The 25067-nt window shown below is 46.6% G+C and overlaps 1 protein-coding gene across 3 annotated transcripts in view; it reads right to left on the bottom strand.

Annotated features, from left to right (window-relative positions):
• Positions 1-2528: 2528 nt before the first annotated feature.
• Positions 2529-25067, bottom strand: part of Kif1b (kinesin family member 1B) — a 140288-nt gene continuing 117749 nt past the window's right edge. For all 3 annotated transcript variants that reach the window (XM_048350206.1, XM_048350207.1, XM_048350208.1), the window contains 15 exons: positions 22214-22322; positions 21197-21263; positions 19816-19900; positions 19414-19519; positions 12908-13022; positions 11612-11745; positions 10374-10435; positions 8994-9139; positions 8556-8795; positions 7650-7721; positions 5670-5791; positions 4550-4699; positions 4086-4278; positions 3772-3890; positions 2529-2705 (listed from right to left, as the gene is read on the bottom strand). In XM_048350206.1, the coding sequence (XP_048206163.1) occupies positions 2663-2705; positions 3772-3890; positions 4086-4278; positions 4550-4699; positions 5670-5791; positions 7650-7721; positions 8556-8795; positions 8994-9139; positions 10374-10435; positions 11612-11745; positions 12908-13022; positions 19414-19519; positions 19816-19900; positions 21197-21263; positions 22214-22322 (1763 nt within the window). In that variant the 3' untranslated portion in view covers positions 2529-2662. The remainder of the gene's footprint in view (positions 2706-3771; positions 3891-4085; positions 4279-4549; positions 4700-5669; positions 5792-7649; positions 7722-8555; positions 8796-8993; positions 9140-10373; positions 10436-11611; positions 11746-12907; positions 13023-19413; positions 19520-19815; positions 19901-21196; positions 21264-22213; positions 22323-25067) is intronic.

Here is a 25067-nt window from a genome sequence, read left to right as displayed (position 1 = left end):
GGTGGTGGCGGCTGTGACGCCCCATTCTGGTTGGTAGGAGGAAGGAAGGGGTGGAAGTAATTAGCACTATTTTTTGTAATTTGCATCATTTTTCTTTCTGGCTTTTTTTTTTTGGCTGTTTGTTCATAGGAATGTTTTTAAAAAGGTCCAGAAAGGCGGTTCCCTTAAAGGTTCCTTTCTTAACTGTTCTGCCATCGTGGCTGTAGCTCCGGAATCACATAGTTGCTGGAGCAGAAATGGATGGCTGGAAGGGGCACATCGACCCCCAAACGGCCTCAGTTCCAAGGTGGAAATGGGCTCCTAGGAAAAGAGGGGTTCCAGAGGGGCTGTCTGCACCCCGAGCCACAGCAGAGGCTGAGACAGTGGGGGTCCATCCTGGCACACAACCACCTGCTTCCTCCTTGTCTGACAGACAGCCCGCCTGCCAACTCCTGACACTTCCAAAGCAAGGACTTGCCAAACCAGCTTTGTGTTAACAAACAAACAAACAAAAACCCCAGCTAGGTACCAGTGGCTCACGCCTATAATCTTAGCTACTCAGGAGGCTGAGATCTGAGGACTGTGGTTCAAAGCCAGATGGGACAAGAAAGTCCATGAGAGTGAGACTCTGGTCTCCAACTAACCACCAGAAAAGCGGGGAAATGGTGCTGTGGCTCAAAGTGGCAGAGCACTAGCCTTGAGCTCACGAGCTCAGAGTTCAAGCCCCATGACCGGCCAAACAAAACCAAGAAACCCTGTCACGCTCCCTCAAGCCCTGCCTTCCCTCTCAGGCCCGGACTCTTCCGCCCCAATACCTGGCATTCTATTCCATCTTCATTTCCCTGAAATTCGACTTCGTTTCAGGCCAGGAAGCTGCCTCTAAGCACACAGACCCTGCTGGATGCCAGTGTACACCGGGAGGGCTTTCTGTATCCAGAAGAGACTCCTAACTACATGAAAAATCTCATTTATGCTTAGGAAACAAATAACACTACAGTTAGTGACCTATATTCTAAGGAGAGGAAGTAAGTCTGACAAAAAAAAAAATCCACTACGAAGGCTTATGATCACTGCCCAGATAACAAGGCCGATTTCTACCCTTTCCGTTCCTAGGCTCGCCACGATCTGCTTTTCCTTCTTTCTTCACTACAAGACAAGGTCCGCAAGCCAGGCCAGCAGACAAGTTCTTCAGAGACCAGCCATCTCTGGAAGTGGGTGCCGTCAGACTGCTCTGCAGCCCCTCACCCAAGAGCGGCCAACAGCCCCCAGCCCTGCCCGCCACCAGGGGGCGTGGGTGAGCACACGCTTTTCTGGATGCCTGGTCTATGAGGAAAAGCTAGTGAGGAAAGATGGCTGGAGCGCGCAGTCACTGGCAAAGCAACTCAACGTGCGGAGCCTCTTGTCCCCAGTGAGTCCTGCAGAATGTTCTGGCAGCAAAAGGAAGTGCGTGCTGTTCTAGAATGGTCTCTGGCTTCCAGAAGCCCCGGGAGGCTCTGGAGAGCTCTTGGAGGGGAGACAGCAGGACTGGGCAATGTCATTTATCTGTCCCCAAGTGTCCTTTGTTTTGTTCAGAGTGGTAGTTAGGGGTTGGTCTTAATCCTGGTTGACAAGCATGGTTGTAAATGGCCAATGTTGACACCAAAAGCTACATTTCCTTAATCAAAGGGAGCTGTTCACAGTCACATCTCGCCCTCAGCACCATCATCATTATTATGTCAATAGTGATAACCAGAAGGTTAAAGACTTTCCCTTGTGGGGTCTGTGGGTTCAACACTGCACCAACTCCGAACTACCTCAGGCATCCGGAACACCGAGATACAAGGTTCCGGGACAGAACAGCCACGGGGAACTGCAAGCACCCCCACTGCGCCTGCGCCCACTTCCAAACCCGGCCCTGAACCCCAAGCCCCGGCCCAGCGCCTCCAGCCATCGCTTCCTGACCCGCCCAAAGCGGCCGCTGGGCCAGACCCACGTGGGGCTCCTCAGCCTTTGCCACGAGGAAGATCCACCACCATGCTCTAGGTAAGCCCTCATTTTGACTCGGGATTGAACTGATCTGTTTTTGAGCTCACCACAGCTTTTTCCCTGAAGAGAAATGCAGGGATTCGCAAATGCAAACACACAAGGGGGGGGGGGGAGGTAAACTTTGCCTTGGGGGGGAGGGGGGTGTTCTAATAATAAGGCCAGATGTCTCCTCATTGAACTTTCTAAGCCACCCGGGAAAAATGAAACTGGTATCAAAAACAGACCAAGGAGAAAGGTTATCCTGAAAAACAGACAGAGGTATCCAAAGACAACAGTCGACAGCAGCAGCGGTCCTGGTGGAGACCTAGTATACAAAAGGAAGCCAAAGGACGTGAAAAAATAAATTGGAGATTTGCTGGATCCCCTCAGGGTGCATGTGTGTGTGTGTGTGTGTGTGTGTGTGTATATGTATGTGTGTGTACGTTAGTCTTTTTTTTCCTTTTGTTAGGCCACATGCTACTAACAAGATTCTCAGCATAAGAAGAGTACAGAGCCGTGAAGACGGGGCACAGGAGAGCTAGAGAAAGTGTTGAACGACGAGGGGGAAGTAGTTAAGCCACAGGATTACATACAAGAGTAACCATTAGGAATCACAAGGAAAATGAGAGGTAACACTTTCTTTATCTCTTGAAGGCGAGAGAGGGCTCAGTAGAGTTGCTTAGTATTTCACTTGGCTTGGGCATCTTCGAGAAAGTTTTGACCTGTGGGGCAAAGGAGAGTCTGGATTAGAAAACAACGAAGGCGTCTCTCCTCACAGGTGCATTTCCCTACGGCTTTGCAGGCCCAGGCCTCAGGGGCTTGCTGTGGTCATCCTCATTCTAGGGGATGAGGTAATCCTGCTACACAGCCCTTCAACGACCTGTAGCTGAGTGGGAACATGGCCTAGTGGCAAGAGGGCTTGCCTCATATACATGAGGCCCTGGGTTCAATTCCCCAGCACCACATATACAGAAAATGGCCAGAAGTGGCACTGTGGCTCAAGTGGCAGAGTGCTAGCCTTGAGCAAAAAAGAAGCCAGGGACAGTGCTCAGGCCTGGAGGCCAAGGCCCAGGACTGGCAAAAAAAAAGAAAGAAAAAAGGCTCTGTAGCTGAGTGGGGAAGTCTATGAAAGTCCTCACAATGGTTCCTTTACTCGGTGTCTGGACCACCTTCAGACCTCCTGAGAATTGAAAAGCAAAGGAGATTCCTAGGTGAAATCATGACTAGACACTATTTAGTGGCTCAGGACACAAGATTTTATATATTTATTTGTTCAGGTGCTGGTCCTAGAGCCTGAGCTCAGGGCCTGGGCACTTCTCTAAGCCCCCCCCCTCCCCCCCGCCCAGAGCTGAAGACAAACTGCCCTTCCCCTGAGCTAAATCCCCAGCCCTTCCACGGAGCCTTTTTTCTCAAGGCTATTGCTCTAACACTTTGAGCCCCAGCTCCACTTCCCGATTTTTTTTTGGTAGTTAGAGAGAAGAGTCTCACAGGTTTTCCTGCCTGGGCTGGCTTCAAACTGTGATCCTCCGATTTCAGCCTCCTGAGTAGCCAGGATGACAAAGTGAGCCTCATGTGCCCAGCCCCCAGCAGATTATCTTATGAAAAGCAGAAGCCTCGTTACCACTCTTATAACCTCTAGGACCAAAAGCCCAGAAGAAAGAGGAGCTATAAGAACAGCTTCTTAGTTTTGGGTATGGTGGCAAATGCCCATAATCTAGGGATCAAAAGTTCAGGGCTGGCCTGGGCTATACAACAAGACCCTGTCTCAAAAAACTACCAGCTTCTTACCGTATTGTGCCAGCAAGGAGTGGGTTAAAGGCATAGAGCCAGTCATTCATGTCTTTGTCGTTGAGAGCTTGCAGGAGCACGCCACGGTGCTTGGTACACACGGCAAAGGTGTTAGGTGTCTGAAAGAAGCAGGGAGGTGAGGAGGTTACTGCAGAAATGAAGCATCGTCATGTGGCCATCTTGACACACACACACACACACACACACACACACACTTCACACTGGAAGTCTGAGGAGCGCAGGTATAAAGGAGAATCCGCAGCAGAAGGGAAAGGGGAAGCTGTGTGGTGAGAACCGAGCGCGGCAGGACCCACCTTCACCATGGCCTGCTGGTCCTCGCTGTACTCCACTTGTGCCGTGGACAGGTTAATGATGCCACGCTCCACTGGGTCCTTGTCGCTGTTGTAGATGAAGACATAGGGGCGACGGACCACGACGAAATGTTTAGCCCAGTTGCTGGACAGCGGCTCCTTGAAATGCAGGTATCCTTTCTTAGAGACCACGGAGCTGAAAGGACAAGGAGAGAAGTTACTTTCTCATGTACACAGACAACGATCATGACCATCAAAATACGTTTCTCCCAGGCAAGTTCCCAGATTCAGCTAAACAGGCAAATGCTCTGTTTGGCCTTGGGTCTCATCTGCAGAGCAGCGCAGCCAATCAGCGAGCTGCCGTGAGCCTCGCTCCTTCTCGCCACGCATGCGCAGACGGCCCAGCGCCGGCAGGGTCGGGCGGCTTGCCCTTGATCCCCGGTGTCCCAGGACAACGCAGCACTCACCCTGCTCTAATCTCTTCAATATCTGGAACGAGATTGAGAAACTCATTTTTTCCTGCTCGGGCCAAATAAGGCGTCTCCACAGTTGGGATAATCTGAAACTGTTCCAGTTCTGCACAGGGGCTAGAGGGCCCGGAGTTGGCTTCTGGGGTCCTTTAAAAGACAGAGGTTAAAGTCAGGGATAACAAGAGTTTCAAATGCCAGGCATGGGGGTGCACGCTTACAATCCCAGCCCTTGTGGCCAGCCTGGGCTACTCTACTGAGACCCCATTTCAATGATCCCCGCCCCCCCATTCCAGTGACATCAAGGTGTCTGCGCACAACTACCTTACTAGGAAGACACACGCCTCTCGCAGAGCACCAGTGGCAAACATCAGTTTCAGAAAGCTCAGGCTGAGAAAACAAACCGCTTTCCAGAGTTAATCCTGGATTCCAGCTGGTGTTTTCTCCTGACACAAAGGATGCCGGGACGGGCCGGCCAGCCCCTCGCCCTAGTCTAGGAACGCAGGTATCTGAGAACAAACTGTCTTGCTCTGTATTAGGCCCACGGCCAGACCTGGAGAGCAGCAGTTCTCGAGGTGTGGTACCCGACTAGGAGCAGCAGCTGCGGCTGGGAAACCCGAGAAATTCAAGGTCCTAGACGGGCCCAGACCCCCGAGTGGGAGGCCCGCGCTTCCCCACGCCTCCCACAGATGCTGCCGTGCCAGGCACCACCCACCACCTTGGGGAATGGCCAAAAGCAAGCAAATGAGACGGATGGGGGCAGAACCGGCTGTACTGCGGACCCAGACGCGTCCTCAGCCGGCATGAGAAAGCAAGCCCTCTGCTTCATTGCTATGCGTCTCTGGAGAACAGTTTGGCCTCTGATTCTAAGACACCCATTTTCCTACGCTTTACCACTTCTTAAGTTGGGAAGCCTAAGATGGCATGTCAACTTCAGCTAGCTTTTCCTTCTTGTGTGGTTGATAGCATCCTAAATTTAATGAAACTTAAAAGAGAAAAAGGCTCCCATATATTTGTGAGCACTGCCTAAGGGGATGGTGCGAAGACCCACAACCAGAGGAAGGCTGGCATGTCCGCTCCTTCGCAGACCACTCTCTCTCCCTGAAACCCGGACACTTACTTCTGGTCCATAGAGTTGCTCCTAGAGTCAACCAGAGAGGGGCAGGTGGAGGATGGAGTGAGGGTAGCACTGCTGAAACTGGACACGGAGGGATCCCGTCCGATCGGAGAGACATCAGACAGCTGCAAGCAAAAGGACACAGCCAGTGAGCTCAGCAGCAGGAGCTGCCCCCGCCAAGAGGGGAGACGAGCAGCGCCGCCCCTCCCCCCCCCCCCCCCCCCCCAGCTTCTACGCCTGCTGCAGAAGGCCAGGAGAGACGGCAGGCCTGCGGACACCGTTCATATCACCGACAAAACAAGACAAGGCTTTCCTGCGCAGAGTGCCACATTAGGAATCATGACATTTGCAAAAGAGGAGCAGAGTGCTTCCAGGCCCTGGGCGGTATCCCAGCACAGAAAACAGACAGACAGACAGAACCCCCCCTGCACATCCCGATCTGCCCAGCTGACAGGCGGCCTCCGGGCGCTCGCGCTGAGTCCGTGCGCATGCGCTGAATCCGTGCGCATGCGCGCCAGGCGCTCTCAGCACGCCAGGGGCTGCCCTAAGAACACGGCCCAGACCTGGCTCCCCGAGAGAAGGCAGACACTGAACCCCAGCCAGGCACTCTTTTCCCTTTTTCTTTTTGGAAGTTCTGGGGTTAGGCAGCTGTTCTGCCACTGGAGCCACTCCACCAACACTGTGGCTGTGTCCAGTGACAGGGCTTTCCGAGTGTGCCTCCCTGCGATGCTGGGCAGCCCCGCACACTGCTAGCATCAGCCGTGGGTTCAGATGGAGTCTTGTGAACTTTTTGTGGTTCAGGTTGGCCTTGAGCCATGATCTGCTATTTCTGCTTCCTAAATAGCTAGGGTTTCAGGCCTACACTTCCCTGCCTGGCTCAACAAACACATTAAAGAGAGTCACGAAGTATTAAGTGCGACAGCAAAAAATGAAGAGTAACAGTGGGCTATAGAAAGTTCCAGCAAACTGCCAGCTTGTCCTGGACGGATGGGTTAAGGAGGTCCAGCCCAAGGAGACAAGCTTGAAACCAAAAATATGGAAGCAAAAAGAGAGCCAGACATGAAAATATGTACAAGGAAGAGCAGGGCACCCTGGCGAATGCCTGTAATCCTAGATACTAACGAGGCTGAATCTGAGCACTGAGATCCCAAGGCAGCCAAGACAGACAAATCTAAGAGATTGTTGGGTGTTTAGCTAGGATTATAGGCATGAACCACCAACGCTCAGCTCCAAGAGACTTTTTTTTTTAAGGTCATGGGGCTTGAACTCTGGGTCTGAGCACTGGCCTGGAGCTCTTCAGCTCAAGGTTAGCGCTCTAGTACTTGAGCCACAGTGCCACTTCTGGTTTTCTGGTGACTGACTGGCTTCCAAGAGACTCTTATAATCAATTAGCCAGCATAAAAAGCTGGAAGTGGAGGTGTGGCTCAAGTGGTAGAGTGACAGTTCAAGCCCAGTGTCCACACCCCAAAGTACCCTTCTTCCCTTCCCACAAAGATGACGTGTTCAAGTTCTGAGGCGGAAGGAATGAGCTGGGGCAAGCTGACTAGGACAGAGGAGATGACAAAGATTTTTCAAAGTTCTCCCTTTCTGCTGAAGGCACTGAGGTGCCACTTAGAGCCTTCACACTTCCTTATTTGCTGTTATACAACCCATCATTTCCTGCATGCCCTCGGAGGGGTGTCTCCCTTTTGAGACAGAAGTCAGCGCACTGGTGCTGAACAATTAGAGCGCATGCAAGGGCTGCATGACATGTATCTTTTGAAAAAACATTATTATTATTTACATTTTACATTAACCTCATTAGTTGAAGGTAAGTCAAGCTGGTTGAACTGTGATCCTCAGATCTCAGTCTTCTGAGTAGCTAGGATTACAGACATGAGGCACCAGAGCCCCATGGAGCACATATTGAACACAAGACTCTAACATCACCAACCTCCGGGGACAGGAAATCTGGGCTAGAAATGACGGTCTTAACGTGCTCACCTTGCAGTCGCTGATGCTGCTGTGCACCTGGCTGAACTCCCGGTTGAAGGTGTGGGTGAGAAGCTGCAGGCACTAGAGAAGAGAAACAGGTGGAGTTGACAACTCCCATGACTAAATGAAGCCCTGGATGCAAGGCAGGGGGGCAACCAACAGGCTTAGAACCTCGGCAGCTGGGCTCTAGGAGCTCACGCCTATAATCCTAGCTACTAAGGAGGCTGAGATCTGAGGATCGTGGTTCAGGAAAGTCTGTGTGAGACCTGCCCCACCCCCCCTCTTGTTGGTTGTGGGGTTTGAGCTCAGGGCCTGGGTGCTGTCCCTGAACCTCTTAGTGTTCAATGCTAGTGCTCTACCACTTGAGCCACAGTGTCACTTCTGGTTTCTTTTGCCAGTCCCGGGGCTTGAACTCAGGGCCTGGGCACTGTCCCTGAATGTCTTTTGCTCAAGGCTAGCGCTCTATCACTTAAGAAGCCACAGGCCACTTCGAGCTTTATCTGTTTATGTGGTACTAAGGAATCGAACCCAGGGATTCATGTATGCTAGGTAAGCACTCTACCACTGAGCCACATTCCCAGTCTTGAAACTCTTACAGCTTCACTGACAGTATCCTCCTCCATCTCCTATCTTTTCTTGCGCATGAATCCCCTAAAAGTGATCATGAAGCCTGCTGCTTTGTGTGTGTCCTATGTCTCCTCGTGAGGTCCGTTCACGACTCTCTCCCACGGGACGCACTCCTCTGTGACATGCCTGTCACCCACAGTCTTAAGCTTATGGGTAGGATTTGAGTTGTACTTTCTCCTCTACTTAAGCATAGTGCAGGCCTTGGAACCAGTGGCCCTCAATAAAAGTAATGTAAATGGATGAATAAGAGACCCGCTGAGGGCTCAGCCCGCACGACGGGAAGCCCACCTTGGTAGCCAGCTCCTTCTCTCGGTCCACCAGGCTTTCGATGTCTGCCGAGTCGTAGCCGCTGCTCTCGCTGGGGGTGACGGCACTTTCGAAGGTGGTGGTTGAGATCTGGGAGGAGATGCTGGTGGAGGTGCTGAGGGTCCCGCTGCTGAGGCTAGGGGACAGTGAGTCGCTCAGGGACTTGGGGATGCTGTCACCAAGTCTCTCACGCAGCAGCAGGAAGTGGCGGGTTTTTTCCACCTGAGAAGATCAACACCACTCCCTCAGCGACCACAACGTTCAGTCAGTGGGTGACAAGTGTAACACTACACCTGCGTCATCCCAGAAAACGGAGAGGCCACAGGGACATGGCGAAGGCCGGGGAAGGGCTGCGAGCGTCCTGCCCCAGCGTCCTGCCCCAGCCAGCGCCCTTGCGCGTGGCCCCTCGGCCCACGGTACCTCGTGCAGCAGCTCCAGCTTCTCCAGCTCCCACTGGTGTTCCAGGATGAGGCTGTCCCCACGAGGTCGCCAGCCTGCCAAGTTCTCCTCTCCCCGCACGTAAGCCACAGAAGTATCTAAGACCTTTCGCCTCCTTCTCTGCATGCCTAAGGAGGAAAACATTTAAATTCACCACCCCCCCCAGATTCAATACCAATGTTAGATCAAAACAAATTATTAATCCAGGTGCTGGTGGCTCACACCCATAATCTTACTCAGGAGGTTGAGATCTTAGGATTGAGGTTCGAAGCCAGCCAAGACAGGAAAACCTGTGAGACTCTTACCTCCAATTAAAAAGAAAAAAAAAAAACAAGAACAAGACTACCAAAAAGCCCTACGTGGAGCCGTGGCTCAAATGGCAGAGCGCTAGCATTGAGCACAAAAGCTCAGGGACAGCAACCAGGTCCTGAGTTCAAGCCCCAGTACTGACACATGTGCATACGTGCATGCACGCACGCACGCACTCACACACTACTGATTATATGTGACAATCTAAGTGTGGTCTCAAGACCCAAGGAACATTTTTTAAAGTCCTTTTTTATTAATAAAATTCATACCTTTCTCTTGAGAACAAATCTCACAATGTTTTTTTCTTTTTATAACACCGTGTATGGATATTCAGAGCCAGGTCCCCACATGCTAGTTAGCACTCTACCTTAGCTACTTCCTTAGCCCTGACTTTGAATTTCTGGCAATTTCCCAGGGGAAGCCAATGCTGTTGCTATTACATTATATTGCCAATTTATCCTTGGATTATGGTACAAGGAGCAGTTATAAAGTTTTCCAAAGCAAATCCATTCTAATTCACTCAAATTTCTTGTAAAATTTCATAGCTCAACTACATTTCATTTGATAAGACTTTGATAATCACCCTATACAGAATTAAACAATGTTGCACCTTACCATCACCACCACAAAACAGGTCTGTCTGTGAAAATACAGATTCTAAGGTATTTTTCTTTGGTAAGAAAAATACAGCTGGGCACCAGTGGCTCACACCTGTAATCTTAGCTACTCAGGAGGCTGAGATCTGAGGATCATGGATAGAAGACAGCCCAGGCAGGAAAGTCTGAGATTCTTATCTCCAATAAGCCACTCAAAAAAGCCAGAAGTGGCTGTGTGGCTCAAGTGGTAGAGTGCTTGCCTTGAAAGCAAAAGAAGCTTAGGGACAGCACCCAGGCCCAGAGTTCATGACCCAGGACTGGCAAAAAACAAAACAAAACAAAACAAAACCCACAAAGAAAAGACAATCTTTTATCTACAGGGGGTTTTGTTTTGTTTTTCAGTATCTGTGAAGTACATGCTCTGATAATATCACCTCTTCTATTCTTAACAGCTTACCTGGACTACCTGTATCTGCCATCTTGCATAAGCTGAGTTCATAAATTCCAGTGACCCGATTACTGTTGGAAAATAAAGTAGAACAACAGCTTAATTTTCTTTTTTTTTTTTTTTTTTTGGCCAGTCCTGGGCCTTGGACTCAGGTCCTGAGCACTGTCCCTGGCTTCTTCCCGCTCAAGGCTAGCACTCTGCCACTTGAGCCACAGCGCCGCTTCTGGCCGTTTTCTGTATATGTGGTGCTGGGGAATCGAACCTAGGGCCTCGTGTATCTGAGGCAGGCACTCTTGCCGCTAGGCTATATCCCCAGCCCTAGCTTAATTTTCTTATAGCGGAAAAGTGGAAGCATTTCACTTCTGTCTCTCTGCCGGAAGTACAGAGTACTCTCAAATTTCGTGGCAGCATTTTCTTTCCTCTTACTTCAAACTTGTAGTTTGTCTTTTCTTAGCAAGAGCTTGTTTTCATTTGTCTTTTTTCCCCCATTTTAATCTTTGGACAACTACTATTTCAATTTCAACAGAATGATTAAATAGGATGATTAATAGAAATTTTTAAATAGAACGAGGGACGAGGTAACAAACAGTACAAGAAATGTATCCAATGCCTAAGGTATGAAACTGAACCTCCCTGTAATTCAGTTTGATAATAAAAAAAAAGAAAATTTTAAATAGAGACATATAAACTAAAAATTCTTTTCTTACCAAAGGAGAGAGGGCATGATGGGAAAAGATTGACTGGAACAAAGAGCTACACAGTAAGCTGTGGAGACAGCAATAAGGAAGGAATCGACTCTCCCACTGGGTCACAGTGGAATACTTGTTTTATATGTGGAGCTACCCCTATCATTACTCATGTTTTCCATACTATTACTATTGACATATTTCTGTAACGTATTAGGTAGGCATAATGCATCTTAAGAAGAAAATCCCAATGGTAATCTATAATAAATATTAATAACAGTAGCTAGTCCTTGAAAAACTGTTCTCAGAAATGTTCATTATATAATACTCCTCCATTATATATTTTTATATATTATTATTTAGATATTATACTTATGCAAATATATAATTAATATTAATATATAATTATTCTTCCATTAAATAATATTCCATCGATCCATCAATATTTTATTAAATGCCAGCATGTAAGTCACTACACTTCAGATATCAATTTCCCAAATGGTTTAAAAGCAGCAAGCTGATTCTGTTGTAATGGGCAAAGAAACTGGAAGCTAAACTTACGAATCTGGTGACTTCGAGTAGCCAGTGCCAAAGAGGCTGCGCAGAGAGCGCGGTGGTGAGATCTTGGCATCTCGGGAATAGAAGACCATGCATACATCCTTGGTGATGACGGCAGGTTGGATGCAATGATCCAGCTGAAAGAAGACAAGAGGGGCTGCTGGGTAAATGCAGGCAGAGCACCTGTGGCTGAAGGCTCGCCACAGCCGATTGGAAAGCAGGTCTCAGACGTGAGATAGGAGGGTTTCTCTTCTATCAATTATTTCAATCACCATCCAACAAACAATAAATGCAAGACCATGTTGGTATATGTGATAGATACACTTACTTTCCTCTAAGGTTGAATGCTATTTAAACCCTATTAACTTCTGTTTAATAGGTGAGGAATCTGAGGCAGAAAGTTGATGTCATAACAAAGAGGCAGTAAGTGGCAGAATAGGGAACTGAACTCAAGACAGGCCAACTCTAGGGTCTGAGCTATTAAAGCACTACCATGCTCCATCACAACCATGAAAACAGGGGTGGTTTTCTTTTCTTTCTTTCTTTTTTTTTTTTTTTTTTTTTGGCAGTCCTGGGTCTTGGGACTCAGGGCGCTGTCCCTGAGATTCTTTTGCTCCAAGCTAGCACTATACCATTTGAGCCACAGTGCCACTTCTGGCTTTTCCTGTTTACGTACTGAGGCATTGAACCCAGGGCTTCATGCATGCTAAGTGAGCAATATACCACTAAGCCACATTCCCAGCCTGTGCAGGGGTGGTTTTCTTAAACTACATTTTTCAAAGAATGGTGACTGGCCAGATGCTGGTGGCCTAGCCCTTACACTTATAATCCTAGCTACTCATGAGGCTAAGATCTGAGGATTGTGGTTCATGCATGCTAGGCGAGCGCTCTACCACTAAGCCACACTCCCTTGAGGATTGTGGTTCAAAGCCAGTCCAGGCAGGAAAATCTGTAAGACTCTTATCTCCAATAAACTACCTAGAAAAAGCCACAAGTCACTCTGGCTCAAACAGCAGAGGGATAGCCTTAAGTAAAAGAAACTCACCAGTCCCTGAGTTCAAGCCCCAGGACCGGCTACTAATGGTTAAGGTACTATACAATTTGGGATCATTTGACTAATAGTTTAGGAACAGAATCTAATACAATCAGAACATCCAGAAAGTATAATCAAGTGTGTCACTTAAGCATGTGTAGAAAGAAAGGAAAATAAAAGTAGTCCACTTTTCCCAGTTTCCTCTGTAACTCAGCCGCTGCTCACAGGTGGCTGTTCTCAGTCCCTGAAGTGGCGAGTTTCCTCACCTCCAGGTAGGCGGACAAGGTCATGTAGATCTTCTCTCCATAGGGTGTCACTCGGTTCAGAAGAAGAGAGTTATGCAGGGAGCTGTCCCATACTGCCTCGAAACGGTAGAAGGTCCTGAGGTCAGGAAGACAAGAAAGAGTCAGCCAAAGAAGCGGGCATTCCCTTCCTCTATGCACGGCGGCTGTCAGTGATCTAGGGTCTCCTCTGCCAACACCAATGTTCTGCCCACCACAGTCTAACAACAGAGATGCCTCATCCCCCAGAGGAAAGTGCAGGCACCCATCCACCTGCCATACTTGTCACCAAGGGGCTTGCATTGGTCATGCTCTTATTTCCTTTTTTTTTTTGGCCAGTCCTGGGCCTTGGACTCAGGGCCTGAGCACTGTCCCTGGCTTCTTCCCGCTCAAGGCTAGCACTCTGCCACTTGAGCCACAGCGCCGCTTCTGGCCATTTTCTGTATATGTGGTGCTGGGGAATCGAACCTAGGGCCTCGTGTATCCGAGGCAGGCACTCTTGCCACTAGGCTATATCCCCAGCCCTCTTATTTCCTTTTAAACAAGCCTCTGTCTATGAACACTGAAGGAGCGAGAGCAGCCAGGTGAGTGTGGACCCCATCGAAAGGCCAGGGGAAGACCATAGCTCAATTCAGTTGACATCCACAAACCGTTTTTCTCTACCGGCAAAGCACTACCAGCCAGGTCTCACGAGAAGCTGGGGAGTGAGGCAGCGTCACCGATTCCCCCTCCTTCTTCCCAAATGATAACCTCACAAGTGTTCCTTTTCCGCATTTCCAATGATAATTAGCAGTTAAGTCCTCTCTCTCTTTCATGCTTCTTCCTCCAGAAAGGAGCAGAAAAAGCTGTGTGTGTGTATATGTGTGTGTGTGTGTGTGCACATGCATGCGCTGGTTGGTACTGAGGCTTAATTCAAGGGCTCCCACTCTTGCACTCTCATTTGACATTTTCACTAAGAGGCCTTCTGAAATGTGAACTGAACAGAGTGCAAACTTAGAGATAAAACTTCTTATATCAATAACAAAGACAGCTGAGCTCTGGTGGCTCAATGCCTATAATCCTAGCTACTCAGGAAGCTGAGATCTGAGGATCACAGTTCAAAACCAGCCTTATCTCCAATGAACCACCAGAAAACCAGAAGTGGCACTGTGGCTCAAAGTGGTAGAGTGCTAGGCCCTGAGTTCAAGCCTCATGACCAAAAACAAAAACACCAACATAGGAGAGAATCACTTCCGGTTATATTATCTGTCATATTTTGACAGACAAATAGCCTTCAGATTTCTTCCCTAAATTAGAGAAAGATGGGAAAGGCCAGGCATGATGGTTCATGCCTATAATTTCAGCTGCCCTGGAGGCAAAGATTGAGCGGATAGTGATTGATTCACTGTGGTTGAGGCCAACCCAGGAAAAAAGTTAGGAAGACCCCCATCTCACCAAAAGAATCGGGGTATGGTAGCACAAACCTATCAACCCAGTTCCGACTGGGGCAAAAACTGAGACCCTATCTGAAAAAATAATCTAACCCCAAAATGACTGGAAGTGTGGTTCAAGTGACAAGAGTGCCTGCCTAACAAGAGCAAGACCCTGAGTTCAAACCCCACTAACACCCCTAAAACAAAAACAAAACAACAAAAATACAAGAGAAACAATACAGGACGAGATAAGCACCCCTGACGGGGAAAGAGAAACGTTTAAAAATACACAAAAACATTTCTTCTTACACACTCAGTACCCAAATAGCTAAACTGTTCTCTACTAAGGCACAGGACAACAAAACAGACAGAACATAAAACAAGAAAGAAAGTGAACAGGATTTGCAAGGCTACATAGCAACAAACCTTTTAAGCTTTGAAGAGAAAGGGCAGACAAAAAAACAGAAAGGGTGGGAATGTGGCTTAATGGTGAAGTGCTTGCCTAGCATGCATGAAGCCCTGGATTCCATTCCTCAGTATCACATAATAGAAAAGGCACTGTGGATCAAGTGGCAGAGTGCTAGCCTTGAGCAAAAGAAGCTCAGGGACAGTGCCCGGGCCCTGAGTCCAAGCTCCAGGACTGTGCCCCCCCACCAAAAAAAAAATTTTGAAAGCAACTGGGCATCAGTGTCTTACATCTAGAATCCTAGTGCCTCAGTAGGCTAAGATCTGAGAATATGTTCGAAGCCAGCCCAAGTAGAAAAATTTGAGAGGCTCTTATCTCTAATTAACCAGCCAGAGTCAAGGCATGCTCAAGTGGTACAGCACTACCCCCCAGCAGAAAAGCCGAGTGGAGAGCAAGAAGCCCCAAGTTCAAGCCACAGCATTGACATTTAAGAAAAAAGAAGTGCTGGGCACTGGTGGCTCACGCCTTCAATCATATCTATTCAGGAGGCTGGGATCTGAGGATCATGGTTCAAAGCCAGTCCAGACAGGAAAGTCCATTAGATTTTTATCTCTAATTAACCACCAGAAAACCAGGAATGGAGCTCTGGCTCAAAGTGGTAGAGCACTAGCCTGAAGTAAAAAAGCCTTGGGACAGTGCCTAGACCCTGAGTTCAAGCCCTAGGACTGACAAAAAAGAAAAAAGAAGCTATATGTGAAATTATCCATACATCAGAAAAACCCAGGGCTCTAAGACCAGTCTTTTGGCATAGAATAAGGTCCGTCCTAGGTACAGCTTAGGTTTATATGAGGAATAAACTACTAAATTGAAATAGCAATCAGAGGAACATAAGACATAAAGTATTCTGATAAATTAGAATCTTTATGTACAAAGAAAGAAAACAAAATACCTAGGAATATCCTTATCAAGAAAGAGCCTGCAAAAACATAGAAAAGGCTTTTGTTAGTACAAGCAAAATAAGAGAGATAAAGATGTAGGAAAGAAGAAATATATAAATAAAACAAACATGCTAATAAAGTGAATTCAAATGGACATTTAACAGGGAACTCTGGGACACAATGTGATATAAGGTTTACAATGACAAGGTCCCTTTCCTGAAATTCCAACTAAAGAGAATGCTGGACAGGGAGGGAATATGGAATCCACCTCCATTCACTACCCTTTCAGTGAGGTCTTAGTGCTGGGAATGGTAAGAAGTTGCTATGGAGCTAAGGGAAAACCAAGCTGATTAGTTAAAAGTATAGGACTAGAAAGAATATCGACTATGGTTTTTATCCATTATATATACTCCATTATCAATGCCCCAGGAAAGCCCTCTACGATAAGATACACATACAATACTTCCAATTTTAGAGTTCTGCAACTTCAACTTTAAACATTAAGCTTTAGCCAACTAGAACAAAGTGCTCTTATAGCCATATTTAGCAACATACTTTATTAACCTATGTTCTCTATCTCACTCAAATATCAGATCTGAACACATGCAAGATGTCCTATATGCCCAATAAGCCTCAAACAACTGATCTGCTTGCTTATTATATTATGAAAGTTGTGCTTATTATTGCAATTACCCAGTGGAATTAAACATTAAATATATCAATGAAACATGAAGACTAAAAGAAATAGTTTCAATGAAAACTAATCTGAATGTTTTCAAAGTATCTAGAAAACTTGACTTGTTTAAAAACAGCCAGGTACCAGTGGTTCAAACCTATAATCCTAGCTACTAAGGAGGCTGAGATCCAAGGATTGTGGTTCAAAGCCAGCCCAGGCAGGAAAGTCCTTGAGACTCTTATCTCCAATTAATCACCAAAAAGCTGGAAACAGAGCCATGGCTTAAGTGATAGATGACCAACTGTGAGTGAAAAGTAGAGTAAGAGTAGAAGACCCTGAGTTCAAGCTCCAGGATTGGGGGTGGGGGTGGGGGGGTGAAACAGAGAGGAGAGAGAAAGGAGAGAAGAGAGGGCGAAAGAAAAAGGAGAGAAGAGAGAAAAGTGGAGGAAAGAGAGAGTGAAGTATGTGTGTGTGTGGGGGGGATTTGGCCTTAGAGCAAGAACCAGATAAATGAATGTGCATACATATATAAATATAGCTTATTGTTTACTTCAACTCTTTGGATTACTTTCAGGCTTCTATTACATACAAGATTAGCTCTTTTTTGGGGGGAGGGGTGCTGGCCCTGGGGCTTGAACTCAGGGTTTGAGTGCTGTCCCTGAGTTTTTTGGCTCAAGTCTAGTTGCTCTATCACTTAAGCTACAGCTCCATTTTTTTCTTTTCTTTTCTTTCTTTCTTTTTTTTATTGGAGATAAAGAGTCTCACATGGCTGGGAATATGGCCTAATGGTAAAGTGCTTGCCTTGTATACATGAAGCTCCTGGGTCTGATTCCTTGGCACCACATATATAGAAAAAGCCAGAAATGGCGCTGTGGCTCAGCCTTGAGCAAAAAGAAGCCAGGGACAGTGCTCAGACCCTGTGTTCAAGTCCCAAGACTGCCAAAAAACAAAACAAAACAAGAGTCTCACAAACCTTTCGGCCTAGACTGGCTCTGAATTGTGATCCTCAGTTGTCAGCCTCCTGAGCTGCTAGGATTACAGGTGTGAGCCACCAGAGCCAGTTAGATTAGCTCTTGTAACAAAACCAAATTCATTTCCTTTGGCGCTTAAGCTGCTACTTGGGCTTGCTTTACAAGGGCTTTTCAAGGTTACTTTAATGTACACAAATTTGGCACAGCCAGCGTTTCAATCTAACAAACACTATCTTTCCTGGCATATTTTGTTAGTATCCTAGGGGAATTTAGATACATTTACAAGCCAGGTGAACACTGACTATAAATGTCTTCCCAGAGAGAGAAAGTCATGTAGATTGCACTGTTTGGTTCTACTCAGGGAGGGTCAACACACCCTTCTTTATCTCTGTCATCCCATCCAGACATACACGTCCTTCACCCTCTTCCTCTCTCTATAGTCCCTGCCAATTCCTCTTAGATGCAAAAAAGCAAGCATAATTTCCATTTCCTATAAAAAACTGTAGTACAAGGGAAGAAGTCAATCCTGGCCTGGGCTTTTCGTTGTGTTTGTGGGTGGGAGCAAGTTTTTCGGGGGTAGATAGAGGCACAGAGAAGCCCCCACCACACCTGTTTCCTAGCCCTTCTGACCTGTGGGTATGGGGTCGCTGTGATAATGACCTAACCGCTTACGTGCCGAGGTAAAGGAACCCAGGAGATTTAGTTGCCATCTAACATGAACCTGATGCATGGCCTGCCATCACTTAATTATAAAAAGGAATTTAAAGAGACAGAGTGTAAGGACAAAGATAAAAGCTGAGCACTAGTGGCTCACGCCTGTAATCCTAGCTACTCAGGAGGCTGAGATCTGAGGATCACAGTTTGAAGCCAGCCAGGCAGGGCAATAAAGTCCATGAGACTCTTATTCTCCAGTAAACTACTCAGACAAAGCTGGAAGTGGCACTGTGGCTTAAGTGGTAGAGTGCTAGCCTTGAGCTCAAATACTCAGGGATAACCCAGTGCCCTCAGTTCAAGCCCCAGGACCAGAAAAAAAAAATCCATTACTGATAGCAGCCAAACTTGGTGATAAGAGTTTATATTAAATGATCAACTTTATACAAAAAGGAAAATGAGAAGCACGTACTGAACCCAGAGGCTTCATTATTCCTTGGAGGGAGAATGCAAAGCCTTTCTCCATAGCAATCATTTCATGCAATGATCACTCTGTAAATTTCCTTTTTTTTTTTTTTTTTTTTTGGTACTGGGGCTCCAACCCCGAACCTGAAACATACTAGTCAAGTTATTCTTCCTACTGGCCTACCACTGGGCTAGATCCCAGACCCTAGTCTGTACTTCTATTTTTTTAATTTTTTTTATTTATTTATTTATTTATTTTGCCAGTCCTGGGCCTTGGACTCAGGGCCTGAGCACTGTCCCTGGCTTCTTCCCGCTCAAGGCTAGCACTCTGCCACTTGAGCCACAGCGCCGCTTCTGGCCGTTTTCTGTATATGTGGTGCTGGGGAATCGAACCTAGGGCCTCGTGTATCTGAGGCAGGCACTCTTGCCACTAGGCTATATCCCCAGCCCTAGTCTGTACTTCTAAATCCTGGGGGAGCATGCTGAATTTTATGTGGTCTTTCTACTCAAAGTGCTCACGGACAGAGCAGATGCATTCTGCAAAGATATCCGTTCACACACACAAACCTCCAGTCATTTCTTTCTTTCTTTCTTTTTGGAAAGCAGAGTGGGTAAGGGAAGAAATATGGAGGGTTTTCTTTTGTTGTTGTGTTTGTTTTTGCCCATCATGTGGCTTGAACTCAGGGCCTGGGCACTGTCCCTGGGCTTCTTTTGCTCAAGGATAGCACCACTTGAGCCACAGCACCAATATCAGCTTTTTCGGTGTATGTGGTGCTGAGGAATTGACCAGGGCTTCATGGATGCTAGGCAAGCACTCTACCGCTAAGCCATATTCCCAGCCCCTATGGATTTTTTTTTTAATGAGGAGGGAACTAGTGTTCTCATTCATACCAGAAGACCCCAGCAAACAATGAGTTTAATTCCCCCCCTCAACCCTGCATAGGGTTCCCATTCTACTCCTTTGGGTCCCACCTGCTGGAGTTGTGCGAGGACTTCAGGGACTTGGCAGAGATGATGTTTAAGGAGAGGATAGCATCAACTGCAGCTTCATCTACCTCAGGCTTATTCCTAATCCGGCCTAAAAGAAAAGATAAAGGAACCATAAGACAGACATATTCAAAATAGGACATTTATTAAGCCAAAAAGAGACTTTCCCGTGTAATTTCAAGTTCTTGGAGGTCATTTGGGTCAGCACAGATACTGCATGACTCTCCCAAGCGGCCTACCGGTGCTCAGCCATACCCCAACCACCAAGACTCAAGGCCTCTACCTATCCTGTGTTTTCCAGAACCATCTTCCACACTGTACTCCAAAGGGGGAATAATGACACTGCTAAAAAGCCCAGACTGTATTCAGCGGATGGGTTGTACGCACCTACCACCAATTCACGGACATCTTTCCAGTGAAGCTCGCTCCCTTTCTCGTGGATAATGGTCACTGTGATCCTTCGCTGGATACCCTGGGTGAGGCAAGAGTTGCATTCAGTAGGGGAAAAGTATCTTCTACGTTGTATGGTGTGGGTTGAGCAGGAAGGAGAAGTAGGAGGGAGGGAAAAAGCTGTCCACACCTGTTCTAAACAATAGACTGAACAAGTAGTCAGGTGTGGATGCGGTTTCAAGAGAGATCCCCTGCTTATATTTCCCAGAGCATGGGACTTCAAGTGAGCATTACATGGCTACTGGGCCCAAAACATGCTTTTTGCTGGTCTTAGGGCTTGAATTCAGGGCCTGTGTGCTGTCTCTGAGCGTCTTTTGCTCAAGGCTAGTGCTCTATCACTTGAGCCACAGCGCCACTTCTAGCTTTTTCTGAGAAGTTAATTGGAGATAAGAGTCTCACACTTTTCTGCCTTGGGCTGGCTTTTTGAACCTTGATCCTCAGATCTCAGCCTCCAGAGTAACTAGGATTACAGGCATGAGACTATGGCACTCAGGTTTGAAACATTTTTTGAGCACTGAGTAAATTCAGTTTTTGTTTGAGACAGTCTCTTACTAGGCAGCCCAGGCTAGCCTCACAATGAATCCTCTTGCCTCATTCTTCCAGTGCTGGGATTATAGGCATGTGCCACTACAACAAGCTTTGAATTTACTTTTGATTTACCAAAAACACATTTCAAATACTCCATTGAAACTTTCATCCCCTACCCTCATTAAGAAAATTTTAAAATGTTATTGTTATTATAAAGGTGATGTACAGAAGGGGGTTACAGTTACCTAAGTCAGGTGTCATAAGAACTTCCTTTTTTTTTCTTTTGCCAGTCCTGGGACTTGAACTCAGGGCCTGAGAGCACTGTCCCTGGCTTCTTTTTGCTCAAGGCTAGCACTCTACCAATTGAGCCACAGTGCTACTTTCGGCTTTTTGTGTATATGTGGTACTGAGGAATCAAACCCAGGGCTTCATGTACAAGAGGCAAGCACTCTACCACGAGGCCATATTCTCAGCCCCAAGAACTTTTGTCTTCCTCTCCCATCCTCCAATAAAAGAACTTTTGGCTGGGCATTGTAGTTCGTGCCTGCAATTTCAGCACTTACTAGGCCTGAGACAAGAGTAGCTAAGCTTACAGGTATAAGCTACCAGTGCCTACTAACTGCTGGTTATTTTGTAAATAGCCTCACATTTTTTGCCTGGGCTAGCCTTGAACCACCATCCTCCAGATCTCAGCCTTCTGAGTAGGTAGGATTACAGGTAAGAGTTAGCACCTGGTTCTAAACTCTTTTTGATGTTCTCCCTAGGCTCTATTTTATGCCTGCTTTGGTACCTGATGTAGCAAAAATGTCCCTTGGCAAGGCAAGCCTGCTGTATGGTCAACAACGGCGGGGATATACCTAGAAAAACAGAAATGCAGAAGGCAGAAATCAGAGATACTGCATCTGTGAGGCCTTCCCAGGTTGCCATAGCAACTCGAGTTCCTTATTTCTCTCACCCATCTTGGCATTTAATCACACTGGCACCTTAGCTGTAACTCACATATAACCTCATCATGCATACTAGAATGAAGTGCTAGAATAGACTACCTCCACCCTTTGCTTAACTATAATAGCAGTTGACAGGAAATAAGAAACTGATAATTTCAGATTCTAGCTAGTTTTGTTTTTAAGATCCAGAAAGTAGTTAATTCAGCAAAACCATCATTGTAACTACCTCTCCTTCATAATGAAAGATCTGTTTATGAAGTCAAATTCCACTACTGACAACTTGACAACTGCATTCAGGATTGTCAGAGCCATTCTTAACCTACAGTAGTGACTTCATAAACCTACCTACAGTAGTGACAACTTCATAAACATTCAATGGTGAAAGCAGTGGTGGTTCTCTGCACTATACACAGAACCTTAGATGACATTATAGCTTGCCCTTTACATGAACTGATACAGCCTCTGACTGTTTCAGGAGTAGAATCACTATTATGTTTGTCCAGAGGCATTTTAAAAACAACTACAAACAGTAATTATACTAATCATGTACTCTAACAGTGTTTATTTAGTTTTTGGGCAGTCCTGGGGCTTGGACTCAGGGCCTGAGCACTGCCCCTGGCTACTTTTTGCTCAAGGCTAGCATTCTACCTCTTGAGCCACGGGGCCAATTCTGGCCTTTTCTGTCCCCATCAGCTTACTGACAGTAATAACAAGCCAACCTAATGATTAATACTGGAGAGTCAGTTCCCCAGCATAAAGTACCAAGCCCATCAAGATTTAATTCAGAATTGGAGTGTTGATTGATAACAATTCAAAATTACATCTCCTAATTTTGAAACATGTTGCCAAATTGGACTTACTCTCCTGTAGGCTCCAGTTCACTGATCTCAAACCAAACCAGAAGATCATACTTGCTCATGCTCTGGCCAAGGCTGGTTTTGCTCATGGTGTTCAACTTGGTAGCTGGAACTTAAAAAAACAAAAATTTCTAACAAGATGTCACAATCTGGTCCAAATTTATTCAGCAAAAGCACAAGCTTCTCTACTAACAGGTTTTTTTTGTTGTTGTTTGTTTTGTTTTGCGCCAGTCCTGGGGCTTGAACTCAGGGCCTGAGCACTATCCCTGGCTTCTTTTTGCTCAAGACTAGCACTTTACCAATTGAGCCACAGTGCCACTCTGGCCTTTTCTATATATGTGATGCTGAGGAATCGAACCCAGGGCTTCATGTATATGAGGCGAGCACTCTACCACTAGGTCATATTCCCAGCCCCTCTACTAGTTTTTAAAAACATACTTAAAGAAGGCAGAGTCAGAGGGTATAGATTTCAATGAAGATTTCAGTAAGAGAACAACATGGAGACTTAATATTTTTCCTTCTCAGACCAAAGTTTCCGAAGATGAAAAAATAGCACATCAGCACATGACCTTCACCGTGTGTGTGTGTGTGTGTGTGTGTGTGTGTGTGTGTGTGTGTGTGAGTCCTAGGACTTGAACTCAGGACGTGAGCACTGTCCCTGGCTTCTTTTTGCTCAAGGCTAGCACTCTACCACTTGAGCCACAGCGCCACTTCTGGCAGTTTTCTATATATGTAGTGCTGAGGAATCGAACCCAAGGCTTCATGTATACAAGGCAAGCACTCTGCCACTAGACCATGTTCCCAGCCCACCTTTTGTGGCATGGTGTCTGTCCCACAAGAGCCATGGGGGTGGGGGGGAGACAGTGAGGCGAGCTGTGCACATGACAGGGCTCCAGTAGAGCTGGAGGTAAAGAACCATGCTGCAACTCAGGGTTCCCAGTCCTCTGTAAGAGCCACGGGGAAGCCCCAGCAGGGTAAGGTGGCTCACACCCGTAATCCCACCTACTTGGGAGGCACAGATAGGCCGGCCTGAACCATGGGAAAAATAACTAAAAATACAAAATGGTCGCGGTGCGGGGCCTAAGTGGTAAAACACTTGCCTTGCAAAGGGCGGGCCCCTGAGTTCAAACTCCAGTACAAGAAAACAATGGTGAAACCCAAGCCACACCTCACATAATCAAATGACAATCTTGTGCACATAGGCATGTGCATGTGTTTGACAGTCCTCCTTCCCTTGGCTTAATTATCCCAGCTGATTCTAATATGCAGGCAAACTGGAAAACCACTTGTCTAATTTGTAAATATAGGAATCTAGAAATGATCCTCTGTTACATGGATTCCTAACAATAGTGATGTGGCTTTGGTTAAGGCGTTTTCTGAACTTATAAAATATAAGTCAACAGGGCTGGGAATATGGCCTAGTGTAGAGTGCTCGCCTCGTATACATGAAGCCCTGGGTTCGATTCCTTAGCACCACATATATAGAAAAGACCAGAAGTGGTGCTGTGGCTCAAGTGGCAGAGTGCTAGCCTTGAGCAAAAAGAAGCCAGGGACAGTGCTCAGGCCCTGAGTTCAAGCCCCAGGACTGGAAAAAAATATGTATATATATATATGCATGTGTATATACACAATATATATACACTATATATATATATATACACACATACATACATACATACCAACATACTCAGTCTGCTATCTTGGAAAAGAAGCCTTACTAACATGTACTTAGGCTTTATGAATCACATATAGCATCATTCAAATGTGTAATCTATTACCAGTATTCATACTAGGTGAATTTCATACACACTGGTGATGGTAGAAAATATAGAGTTCTTGACTCTGGTAGTCACCTAAAGGTCAATAGCCCAAACTGGAAGTACCAAAATAAACAAGCAAACGAAAGACTGGGGTATATCTCAGGTAGAAGTCTAGTCTAGCATGCCAAGACCTTAGGTCAACCCCCAGCACAAAACACGAAGCAGCCAAGTCCAACTACTAGCAAATATCACCAAAATGAAAAGCACTAGAGAGTTAAAGATTTAGCTCCGTGGAAGAGTGCTTGCCTGGCAGGGGCAAGACCCTGAGCTCAGTCCTCAGCACCCCTCAAAATAAAAAACAAAGAAACAAATAAAATTAAAACATTACTAAAAAAGGCTAGGTAACAATCGTCCATACCTGTAATCCTAGCCACTCAAGAGGCTGAGATATGGGATATGAGAGTGCAGTTCGAAGCCAGCCTGAGATGGCAAGTTCATGAGACTCTTATCTCCAATTAACTACCAAAAAGCCGTAAGTGGAGCTGTGGCTCAAGTGGTAGAACACTAGTCTTGAGTCAAAAAGCTTGGAGATGGCTCTGAGTTCAAGCCCTAGGACCAGTGTGTGTGCATGTGTGCACACATGTGTGCACGGGCGCACACATACTATTGCATAGCATTTAAACAGATTCTAGCAGCACTTCATAGCTAGGGAATTAGGAAAGCAGCACAGGTTGAGAAGGAGCTTCCTAAAATCTCCCTAAAGGAAAAGCAGTATGATCTTGACAATGCCTTGAACTCTACATTCAGTGCAAGGAGCAGAGATGTCAGTGCTTCCTACAGAGTCAGGACTTAGGACAAGCCCTGGCGTTGTTCTACATCTAAGGCAGAGCTACGTCAGCTACTAACCATCTCGTTTGGGTGCCCTCTGGCAGCTGGAAAGTGGCAGAAAGAGAAGAGGCGGCAATGGATCCGCCTCATTCTGGAAGGCGGCAACCGCGGAGGAGGCAAGCACACTGGCGTGCTCAGAAAATGTGTCCAACACATGCACATTCACATAGCCAGACACGAGAGAGCGAATCATCTCAATCTTTCTGTCG

The sequence above is a fragment of the Perognathus longimembris genome, chromosome 7 (assembly GCF_023159225.1).
Source record: "Perognathus longimembris pacificus isolate PPM17 chromosome 7, ASM2315922v1, whole genome shotgun sequence".
NCBI classification, from domain to species: Eukaryota; Metazoa; Chordata; class Mammalia; order Rodentia; family Heteromyidae; genus Perognathus; species Perognathus longimembris.
This window is presented reverse-complemented; position numbering and strand designations above follow the sequence as displayed.